Source organism: Cyprinodon variegatus, unplaced genomic scaffold (assembly GCF_000732505.1).
Source record: "Cyprinodon variegatus isolate N-32 unplaced genomic scaffold, C_variegatus-1.0 Scaffold557, whole genome shotgun sequence".
NCBI lineage: Eukaryota > Metazoa > Chordata > Actinopteri > Cyprinodontiformes > Cyprinodontidae > Cyprinodon > Cyprinodon variegatus.
The window spans coordinates 129,369-141,795 of NW_015151010.1; the positions used below are offsets into that span (position 1 = coordinate 129,369).

The following is a 12,427-nucleotide window of genomic DNA, read 5'->3' on the forward strand; positions in this document are numbered from 1 at the left end:
TAAAGTATTTGACTCTCTCAAAAAGGAAATGTAGTCAACAAAGAGCCTCTGGCTGTGTGTTCACAGGAATCTGTAAGTATTTAATGGAAAGTTATGTAGAAGGAGAATGTGGTAGAAAAATGTACACAAACAGCAGGGATTACCTTCAGCCATGTGAGGGAAAAAATGCTTTTAAGGTATTCTACCTAATAGAGCTGTACCTGTACAACCCATCAAACAATAATTGCCCCCATAGTAAAGGTATTTAAAAAGCTTTAAAGCCTTAATCAATATATTGCTTTCCCTCTCCTTCCTGTTTAGTCTGTGCAATTTATTAAGATTCACTCATGAAAGAAATCACAGTCTGGTCACAGTCCTCACAGTTTAGTCTAATTAACAACATAGCAGTTCTGGGCTCATGAACAGTCATGAGATGGCAACGGGAAAATGATGAGCTTAGAATAAACAGCAAAGCTTTAAGGATTGCTTGTGTGCACACAATGAAAAGAAAATCAATGAGATTTCAGCTGATTGTTTCACATGGCTTATAAAACATAGATGAAAAGCAATATTGCATCAAAACACAGATGAAGTAAAGAAAAGATTATTTATCTGCCTCCCAATCTGACAAAAGATTGATATCACAGCTGAGGGCTGTGAGGGAGAAACTCATCGGCAGTCAGTCACTACAGCAACATGGAGGGTAGTTTGTCAAAGTCATGTCAGTTCATGGGTCAAATCTGCGGTGAGGGATTTCCTGCATGCAGCTATTTATTTCAATATTATTTTATGAAGCACTCTGGTGTTTATGGGGCAACTCTGCGACACATAGATGACTCACAGCTTCCTGTCTTTAGCAGACTAGTAGGGCTTTTAACCAAAAGCTATGATTGAAAGGTGTTTTTTTCTTCTTCCATTGACTAGGAAAAAAACAGCTATTAAAGCACCAACAGCAACCCAGGTAAAGAGAGATATGATAGAAATCTCACCAGATGAAGCATGTCATAGATGGAGTCTGCAGAGCGTTTTCTGTGCTTGTTCCACTTCAGGACGGACATTGCTCAGTGCAGTTGGACTGTCAGCGTCAGGTAGAGTGCCGGAGAGGTAACTCCAGGTTTTCTAAAAGTCAAGTCTACACTGTGCCTTTGGAACACATTTCTTCGCCCCCTTTTTGTCTTTCCTGATTTAAAAAAAGAAGGTGCTGTGGTCCTTGAGTGAAGCTGCACAGCCTCCTCCTCTCCGCCTACCAGCACTTACAGCCTTCCAGCTCCCCCTCTTTTGCGCCTTCACAGTCTGCTGTAGCTCTGCCACTAACATTCTCCTGTTTTCTCTCTCTGCCTTTCTCTCTTATTTACAGGCTGGGTAAACTTAGGCACACAGGGTGACTATGAGGATGTGTCCAGCTCTGGCAACATTGCAAATGACTTTTAATAATCCCCATTACTGAACCTATAGCAGAACAGTGCAAAGGAGTAGGAAGGAAGGAGTCGCCTCCTCAAAGGTTGCAGTGGAGCAGGATTGGCTGGGTAAGCAACACAGCAGTAGAATATAAATGTGGGGTTAGATGAAGAGGGGAGCTGTAAACAAGCAGGCTTTGCAGGAGCAAAACACATGATAGGGAACCCTATTAATAAAATGTAATAAATCACATAAAATTAGGAGTTTGAACAGGCTAAAAACATCTTAAATAATGTCTGCATATATTCTCTTTGTATTTGGTGTGCAGGTAGAGAGTAGGATCTTAAAATATACTAATATTAATTGTACATTTGTGATAGACAAACACAAAGCAACTCTTTATGACCAAGTGGAAGTCATAAGACAGGTGGTTTGAAGTTTTTTTAACACACAAAAATAGGAAAAAGTGTGTTTTGCTTTTCTGTTCAATCCCTGTTGTGCTCCTTAGTTCTGTTCTGGGTTTTTATTTTTCAGTGTTTTCTTAAGATCTCCAGGGTGGTTACACGGATTTAAATTTACGATTTGATTACATTAAAGAAAGATGGCCGCTTCCTTATAGAGGCAATTCATAAATCACTTTCTATGGTATGACAGTAAAAAGGGGTTAAAACAAACGGCTACCACATATAACAGAAATTGTCCTTTGTTGTTAGTCTGTCAGAAACCGTACCAATAAAATACGCTAAATCACACAGTTATATGCAAAACACAGAAAATTGAAAGAGTATGAATTCTCTCTTAAGCAGTAGTACATGTGTTTGTTATTGTTTATTTACAAAATAAGTTATAAAATGAAGCATAATTACTTTAAGTAAAAAGAATTTGAAGCAACATAAAAGTAAAAAAAAAACATGGCCTTATGTTGAATAAGAAGATTCTTACACGACGGGGGCTTATTTAGGTCATAACCTGATGTGATGACTAATTAGAAAACATTTAGCTATCAAGAAAAGTCTCAATAAAGTCCTTAGAAAGTATGCCTTTTTAAGGCTATTACTAAGAAAAAAAAGACTCTGTAAATTAATCCTTTCTTAAACAGCAGTAGAAAGTTTTACTCTCCAAAAGCAACTTATAATAGAATTTTTCATTCTTTATTTTGTCAGTAATGTTTTCTATTTTCACACCTTTATCAACCTAATCCCATTTAAGTGCAGAATAAACACATTATAATTCAAGCTCAATGAAGACAAACATTTCTAACATCTTCTACTTTGAATGCTTTTCTGTATCCCAGTTTACTCTATAGTGCACTATTGCTTAGGCATTTAGGAGATGATTAATATTTAGGTATCATTAATTTTATGTTTTTTGAGACCACTGCGTACCTTTCTTTCTCTAAGACAACAGCAGCACCCATGAGTAAATCTGAATAAACACAGCAGAGCTTTCATAAAATGATTAAATGAGCCAGTAACAGGTGCTGACTCAAACTGTGCCAAAGAAAATGTTCACATGAGGTTTTGTTTTTTGTTTTCTTTTTTCAAAACAGAAAGCTGAGCAGGGTTACTGTGAAGGACACGTAGCAAGCATCGACCACTTGCTGTCAAACGTTTGCTGAAATCCTACCTTTCTGCACTCATCAAGCTCACTGAAGATCTCTGAATCATCATCCGGGCTGTCTCCACAGCTCTCCAGCAACAGTCCCACACCATCATCCAGAATCTCCTCTGAAGAAAAACAAAGCATACATTTGTTTTATGTTGTTTTCACAATAAAATATTACTGAAGTCATTATCTGGAAAGAATATTAACGAAAAATGCGTCCCTTTTTTTCTTAACTTTAGTTTAGATTAAGGATACATATTGTTTTGTGATTGAAACCTACATAATGTGTTTGGGCCACTCAGTAAAGAACTATTCAAAATTTGTTGAAAATATGGAGAAAAAGAAAATCAAGTGTAAAATCATTCTTTATATTTTGGAGCATTTAGTACCTTTGAAAAAGAATTAACTAACTAACATCCTGCATCGCAGTTACACCCATATTTTTTTTAGAAAATACTTCAAAAACAGTAAATACATTTAAAGTGATATAAATCTAGTAACAGGTGGTGACACAGCTAATCTAGTATATCTTATAGCTAATATAAAATCAGGCTCTGCAGAAAACAGAAGATCCCGCCAAAATAAACAAAAAAATTATCTTCACATCCATTAGTAGCCTCATTAACAAGGCCTAGATCGCCATCTGTAACTTCGGGGCACCCTACTCCAGGAGTAGGTAACCATCATTATTACAATCATACTTAAAAATGTTAAACGAAAGCCTATTTCTAGTCCACACTTTATTTCTGAACTTGAGGCCGTTTCAATGTCTACATTCAATTTCAATATTTTTTATATAAAAAGAACACCTGAGTGCAATGGAGAATTTTAAACATTGTTCTTTCTTAACTCAATCATCTCTGATATTGCCACTAAATTTGAGTAAAAAAAAAAAAAGGCTAAACAAAATTTTTGGAAGAAGCCTAATCCTTAAGTCTGTAGACTTTATCCATGAATCTAATTTAATACCTTTGGTTTATCTCCTATCCTGGGGACTAACCATAATCCTAACATTGGTGGTTGACAAACTTCCACCTAAGGTAAGTAGATTTAATATGACTTCAATGGATTCCAGTCTGGTTCGACTTTTAAAGACCGGCTTCCGGTGTGAACTTCTGGCAAGAAATGTAAAAATGGCAGTGCCCTGCCTATGCAGTATACTTCTCTTGGACACTTTTCCAATTGGTGAAAAAAACGAAGAACATATTGGCACATCTCTATACGTAAAATATTCTATCTGTTTTTTAAATCTGTTTTTTCTTGTCTTTTATTTTCAATAACTCCCAATGTGCTCTTCATATAGAATTTGTATTTGTTTATTCAAGATTTTATATATTCCTGAATTTATTTTGGTTAACTTGCTTGTCTATGTGTAGCAGCCTATCCAGACATGGCTGCTGGGAGTGGGGGTGCTGCAGCACCCCCNATATAGAATTTGTATTTGTTTATTCAAGATTTTATATATTCCTGAATTTATTTTGGTTAACTTGCTTGTCTATGTGTAACAGCCTATCCAGGCATGGCTGCTGGGCGGCAAGAGAGAGATTTTTAGAAAATGTACTAAAAATACTTTGCACAATGTATACATTACATTTTAAATAGAATAAATGAATAATTATTAAACAAATGTATACATTGTACTATAATGTGTATTTGGATTGTTATTTATTTATTTTGAGGCCTAATCAACATAAGTTCTTGGAAGTCACGTTGTCATGGCAACATCAAGATAGCTAGTGGTTTACTTGCTTGTCGCAGTTCATCCAGACATGGCTGCAAGGAGTGGGGGTGCTGCAGCACCCCCTATTGGCAAGACAGAGATTTAAAAAATATTGTATTAAAAATATTTTTCACAATGTATACATTTTAAATTAAACGAATTAATAATTATTAATTAAATGTATACATTTTACTATTACGTGTAGTTGGATTGTTAATTAATTATTTTGAGGCCTAATCAACATAAGTTCTTGGAAGTTACGTTCTCATGTGAAACGTCAAGCAAGCTAGTGGTTGCCAAAGAGGCATCGTACTCACAGCAGCTGAGTAGTAAATTTAAATAGTCTAATGACAGAAACGAGGAGAAGATATGGCAAAGACACGCATTTCAGATTCGTCCGCTCATGACCGACTTTATTTACACAACCCCAGAGCGCACCTGAACATTTTCACATCTATAACCAGGGCACCCTGCCTGTAACTCAAAGCAAGAGCATGGGGCCACTTTCATATCTATTAGCGCAGTTTAATGTAACTATAGTATTTTAGTGTTATTTTTATCCTGTGTTCTTTATGTAATGATGTGGAGAACTGCTCAATGACGTTAAAATATTATAATCAAATTATTTCCTTGTGGTTTTGTGTAAAAGGATTTTGGAGCTAATAGTCACGTGTGACATAAAAACAGTGACTCAGGTTCATGCCAGCTGAACAAATCTAGGTTGATATAGTGTTATTGTGAAGTTTAATTAATAGCGAATATATATTCACCTGAGAACTAATGATGTCTGTGTGTTACAGACCCTGGCTGTGTGCACTGAAGTGTATATTAATATAAAGTTGTAAATCTCTAACTATTTAATTATTTACTTTTATTGTATTTTAAATAGGCTCATAGGTCTTTTGTCTCCCTCAAAAAACTAAGAACTTTTCACAGTACCCCCTGTTCAAAATTACTTCCAGCGGCCCTGACAATAGATGTAAAAATGTATTGTTGTGGAAGAAACAACTTATCCTGTTGAATATTTTAAGAGACTTATAAGTAATTTTTACCTTGACNCTCCCAATGTGCTCTTCATATAGAATTTGTATTTGTTTATTCAAGATTTTATATATTCCTGAATTTATTTTGGTTAACTTGCTTGTCTATGTGTAGCAGCCTATCCAGACATGGCTGCTGGGAGTGGGGGTGCTGCAGCACCCCCTAGCGGCAAGAGAGAGATTTTTTTAGAAAATTTACTAAAAATATTTTTCACAATTTATACATTTTAAATTAAATGAATTAATAATTATTAATTAAATGTATACATTTTACTGTTACGTGTAGTTGGATTGTTATTTAATTATTCTGAGGCCTAATCAACATAGGTTCTTGGAAGTTACGTTCTCATGTGAAACGTCAAGCAAGCCAGTGGTTGCCGAAGAGGTAGCGTACTCACGACAGCAGAGTATATAAATTTAAATAGTCTAATGACAGAAACGGGGAGGAGATATGGCACAGACACGCATTTCAGATTTGTCCGCTCATGAGAGACTTTATCTCCACGACCCCAGAGCGCACCTGAACATTTGCACATCTGTGACCAGGGTACCCTGCCTGTAGCTCAAGCAAGAGCATGGGGCCGCTGAGCAATTTCATATCTATTAGCGCAGTTTAACGTAACTATAGTATTTTAGAGTGTTATTTTGATCCTGTGTTCTTTATGTAATGATGTGGAGAACTGCTCAATGACGTTAAAATATTATAATCTAATTATTTCCTTGTGGTTTGTGTAAAAGAATTTTGAAGCTAGCGTGTGACATAAACACAGTGACTAAGGTTAATGGCAGCTGAACAGATTTAGGTTGATATAGTGTTATTGTGAAGTTTAATTAATAGCGAATATATATTCACCTGAGAACTGATGATGTCTGTGTGTCTCTAACTATTTAATTATTTACTTTTATTGTATTTTAAATAGGCTCATAGGTCTTTTGTCCCCCTCAAAAAACTAATAACTTTTCACAGTACTCCCTGTTCAAAATTACTTCCAGTGGCCCTGACAATAGATGTAAAAATGTATTGTTGTGGNTTTACTTTTATTGTATTTTAAATAGGCTCATAGGTCTTTTGTCCCCCTCAAAAAACTAATAACTTTTCACAGTACTCCCTGTTCAAAATTACTTCCAGTGGCCCTGACAATAGATGTAAAAATGTATTGTTGTGGAAGAAACAACTTATCCTGTTGAATATTTTAAGAGACTTATAAGTAATTTTTACCTTGACTTTGGGAGAAGATATCGGTGTAAAGGTCTTCTGCTGCATCGGAGCGGCGCGGTGGAAGGTAGCAAAGCTGACGCCGGTCCACAGAAGGCAGAGTGTTGACGGTCAAAGCTAGAGACACTTGAGAGAATGCAGTCTTCATGTCTGAAAAATTGAGACTGTGAGAGTCTTTTCCATTCAGTTGAAGAATTTCATCTCCGGCATTCAGACCTGCAGAAGAAATAATGCCATTTATAACATAATCTTCTTCGTTAATAATTATTTATCAGCTTGTAATTGAGATCTATATTAAAGAAAATAATGATTTTAAGGATTAGTTACACAACTGCAGTAAATTTCTGAGCACTTTTATCTGCATATATTTGTTTTTAAATGGGACAGGGTTTCCGATTTTGAAAAAATACAGCTGTGCTTGAAGGTTTATATAGCCTCCCATTAAAGAGAATTATAAATTCACATTTATAATAAAAAAAACGTGAAACTAAAAAAAAAAAGCAATAAATACAAATGTATTAAATAATAATTTTGTAAGAATAAACATTTATTTTGAATTTTTATTAAAAAAAAATATGCTGCAAAAAAAAAAAAAACTGTCCCAGAGCTAAAATACCTTGCCCATGTGTGAATCAGCATACCTGTCGAAAAGTGTGGAAGTCTATATATATTCAGAATCAATGTCATGATTCAATTTTTTCTATAATTTTCTTTTTATAATTTTTTTTGTCTATTTCAATTTATTTTACAAGCATCTGATTATTTTTCTTTAAAGGAAGGGTTAAACTTTCAAGCACAACTGCATATTAGAACAGTTGATTACACCTTTTATTGATCTATAAGCTGCTATTTAAGTATTTTTCGTTTTTCTTTCCAAGCATCCTAACCTGTACAAACTCATATTCTTAAATGTTCTAAAGCATTAATAAAATTAAGCCCAGTGTCAATGTGTTACAGGTGCTTATAAACAAAATAAAATCTGATAAAGTTGATTTGAAACGTAATATAAAACACAAGGTTATTTAAATTGCACGCTCTTTTCAAATTTCATTCTTTTCCACACAAGGGTTTTTAATGCATTTTTTGAAATGCAAAGAAATAAGTTTTTAATTTGTTTTATTTTCACAAATTTTTTAAAAAAGTACAATGTTAGCATTAGCCTCAGATCAGCAGTCATACATGATCAAAAATAACTGATCAATTAATTGGTTCATCATTAATTGATATTACCATAAAAAGGTACGTTCAAAAGTGGTCAAAATAAGAATACACTTTTTTTTGGCAAACAGATTTAAATTACTTTATTACTGGCAATGTTGGGCCAGTTCATAATTTAAATGAACAAGCTCAAAGTTCGGTTCATACAGCTGAAAATGAACTAGCTCAAGTTCAGAGTTCACTTTTTCAAAAAATGAAGTTCAAAAACCTATAAACTATTATATATCTAACCTATATAACTATTTCCCAGTTCATTTGGTAAATTAAGCCTCAGTCCTACACAATAGAATGTCATGTTTCACCCTTTAAATCTGTGATCATAATATATGTAAAAATATTGGAAAATACTGGATGCAGTCAAGGTAAAGTGTATGAGCAGTGAAGCCTTTCTCTAGCCGAATTACACAGAACTTCAGAAACATACAGGGACATTCAGGTTCTGCTGAAAAGAGCTGTATCAAAAATGATTTCATACATTCCAATTTCAGTAGCAGAAATTTCCCAATATAGCTAGGATACTTTAACTTGATGTGTTGCTTTAAACTTTAAAGGTATAGTGGAGGATGTTCTTTTCCGGGTGGATCATCAAAATAAGTGGTCCTCCTAATTGTCAATCATTCTGGTGATATGTTTATGTAAGGCCTACCTATGTGCTTGTCCCCATTTTGGACTAGTGCATGCTCTTGCACACGTTAAATAGGTGTTCCCTCTGGGCAGTGGGTACAGGGTTGTGTATGTGCAGCTTTTTTTAAAGTAGAGAGGCAGGTCTTTTAAAAAATTAATGAAAATCCCCCACTATACCTTTAAGTGAACATGGCTGACATACAGACTTGTTTATTAAGTCCCGGTGGGCACGATTTGCACAAAAACATGAGTTTTTTTTCTTCCTAGTCTTCCTTTGTTAGTTCATAAAATTTTGCCAAACACTCTGCAAAACTGGCGTCAGAAATACCAGAAAATGAGTCTGAATCACAAAGACTAGTACTAGCAGTAGACATTCATGTCTGTCACGCTGTTTGCCGTAATAAGTGGCGCAAAACTTGAACGTTATCCAATGAAAAGTGTCGTTATCAATGAAAAGCGAATATCAGCTGTGTGTGTCACTCATTATTCTCAGGGTGAACATCACCCTCGTTCACGTTCATTACTTCAAAACTGATCCGTATGAACATATTTAGTGAACGCCGCTCATTGGACACGTTCATGCATAAAACTGATTACTGATATGTGTCATCTTTATAAAAAATTAGGTTCACCAAAAGAAATGAACTGTAGTAAACAAACCCTTTGCAAAGGCTAATCCCCCAGCCTTCACATCAGTGATGTAAAGTTGTTGAACTCCATCCTCCTCCACCACTGAGATAGAAAACCCTGATGCAGAAAAAGGAAAGACAGAAAACATTCTTAAAAAGCAAAACAGATGACACAGTCTATAATGCCACTCCTGTCAAGGTTGAAAAAATTCAATTTATTCTGCAAAGAAACAAAAGTGAGAGACTTAAAGTCTGCATTGCAAAATAAAAAGTGTTCTTACCATAACCAATCATACAGGATTCATCTCTGTCAAACTGGATTACTTTTGTTATCTTAGAGCAGAGCTCAATTTCTTTGTACAGCTGTAAAGAAAAAAAAAAAAGAAGTTATTATATAAATCCCGAGGCTCTTTCTAACTTTAGTCATAGAGTGGTGGGCGAATTATTGACAGCAGGAAAAGAGAGCATTCATTTTCTTCCTTCTCACACAAAGCATAACGAACAATATCTTGACAGAAATGTTGTAAATATAAAAGGATCTGAATTCACTGTAAAGAAAAAAAGAAGAAGAAAGGCTCTATGTTCATATCTTGGAGCTTGAACTTCCCATAAAGTTCTTTTAGAGCTCTGATTTTTGTTTTTTTGCAGTTTCTTATACAGCTATATAGTTTAAAGCTCAATTTCTTAAGTTGACAGTGTAAACTCTAACAGGATGAAAGCAAAGAGACTATAAAGGACAAGAAGTTAAATACACTACCAAGTCGTATATATCCTCTTCTGGCTTTGGAATGTAGAATTGCACTTGGTTTTCTATGAAGAATTTAAGTCTCAAGTAGTGTTTGGTTGGGTCCAGCTCATGGGTCTGCAAATAGAAAAAGAACTCAGTATTTAATGCCAAAGCAAAAAAAAAAATTTTTCTAAAAATGTAAACGTTGCACTGCACTGCATGCATCTACAAAAATATCAATTCAAAACCGTATCTAAGGCCTTGTTCTGTTACCTTGCATATAGATTCAAGAACACACAGTGCAGAGTCTCCTGGCTGGATAGTGTTTAACACAGGTTGGTCATTTGGCAGACAGACCCAGGAAGGAGTGAGGTGGTCGGGGACCCACATGTCACTGTCAACATTGGCTCGAGGAAGACTTTTCACACTTCCGTCTTCAGATTTCTTAAAACACAGATAAAAAATGATGGGTAAACACTATACCAACAGCTGTTGAGTTAAAGTTTAGATAAACTTCCCTTCTTATCTAACTAAAACTAAATTATAAAATAATTTTTTTCCAAAATTTAACTCAAGATGACTAGTGTGATGGATTGTATTTGAGTCAATGAGTCAATGGAATCAACTGGTTTTCCTTAGATAGAAAACTTTGAATCAATTTGACTGTATGATCTGGTTGAACTGTAAAGTGCCTTGTGATGACGTGTTGTGAATTTGGCGCTATATAAATAAACTGAATTTAATTAAAATATATTAACTGATTAATTCACTCACAGTGATGCATTTCAGCTGCTTTTCTTCATTAAATTATTATGATTATTGCCAAAAAACGTTTAAAACAATTAGGCAGACATACTTATAATATTGTAGCTAACACTATCGTAGAAAAGAATTCTCACTGACATCCTCCACATGGAAAACCAAAACAGGAAATCGCTAAACAAGTTAGTATTTGATGGAATGCTACAGTATGTATATCCAATATTTAAATAATATTATAAAATTATATATATATATATACACTCACCGGCCACTGTATTAGGTACACCTGTCCAACTGCTCGTTAACACTTAATTTCTAAGCAGCCAATCACATGGCGGCAACTCAGTGCATTTAGGNGGCCCTGACAATAGATGTAAAAATGTATTGTTGTGGAAGAAACAACTTATCCTGTTGAATATTTTAAGAGACTTATAAGTAATTTTTACCTTGACTTTGGGAGAAGATATCGGTGTAAAGGTCTTCTGCTGCATCGGAGCGGCGCGGTGGAAGGTAGCAAAGCTGACGCCGGTCCACAGAAGGCAGAGTGTTGACGGTCAAAGCTAGAGACACTTGAGAGAATGCAGTCTTCATGTCTGAAAAATTGAGACTGTGAGAGTCTTTTCCATTCAGTTGAAGAATTTCATCTCCGGCATTCAGACCTGCAGAAGAAATAATGCCATTTATAACATAATCTTCTTCGTTAATAATTATTTATCAGCTTGTAATTGAGATCTATATTAAAGAAAATAATGATTTTAAGGATTAGTTACACAACTGCAGTAAATTTCTGAGCACTTTTATCTGCATATATTTGTTTTTAAATGGGACAGGGTTTCCGATTTTGAAAAAATACAGCTGTGCTTGAAGGTTTATATAGCCTCCCATTAAAGAGAATTATAAATTCACATTTATAATAAAAAAAACGTGAAACTAAAAAAAAAAAGCAATAAATACAAATGTATTAAATAATAATTTTGTAAGAATAAACATTTATTTTGAATTTTTATTAAAAAAAAATATGCTGCAAAAAAAAAAAAAACTGTCCCAGAGCTAAAATACCTTGCCCATGTGTGAATCAGCATACCTGTCGAAAAGTGTGGAAGTCTATATATATTCAGAATCAATGTCATGATTCAATTTTTTCTATAATTTTCTTTTTATAATTTTTTTTGTCTATTTCAATTTATTTTACAAGCATCTGATTATTTTTCTTTAAAGGAAGGGTTAAACTTTCAAGCACAACTGCATATTAGAACAGTTGATTACACCTTTTATTGATCTATAAGCTGCTATTTAAGTATTTTTCGTTTTTCTTTCCAAGCATCCTAACCTGTACAAACTCATATTCTTAAATGTTCTAAAGCATTAATAAAATTAAGCCCAGTGTCAATGTGTTACAGGTGCTTATAAACAAAATAAAATCTGATAAAGTTGATTTGAAACGTAATATAAAACACAAGGTTATTTAAATTGCACGCTCTTTTCAAATTTCATTCTTTTCCACACAAG

The 12,427-nt window shown here is 34.4% G+C and overlaps 1 protein-coding gene across 2 annotated transcripts in view; it reads right to left on the reverse strand.

The window, feature by feature from the left end:
• Nucleotides 1–12,427, reverse strand: part of LOC107095569 (T-lymphoma invasion and metastasis-inducing protein 1-like) — a 67,160-nt gene that overhangs the window by 14,900 nt on the left and 39,833 nt on the right. For both annotated transcript variants that reach the window (XM_015391708.1, XM_015391709.1), the window contains exons 10-15: nucleotides 10,430–10,600; nucleotides 10,187–10,291; nucleotides 9,711–9,792; nucleotides 9,461–9,547; nucleotides 6,962–7,174; nucleotides 3,004–3,104 (exon numbers count right to left, since the gene is read on the reverse strand). In XM_015391708.1, coding sequence (XP_015247194.1) covers nucleotides 3,004–3,104; nucleotides 6,962–7,174; nucleotides 9,461–9,547; nucleotides 9,711–9,792; nucleotides 10,187–10,291; nucleotides 10,430–10,600 — 759 coding nt within the window. The remainder of the gene's footprint in view (nucleotides 1–3,003; nucleotides 3,105–6,961; nucleotides 7,175–9,460; nucleotides 9,548–9,710; nucleotides 9,793–10,186; nucleotides 10,292–10,429; nucleotides 10,601–12,427) is intronic.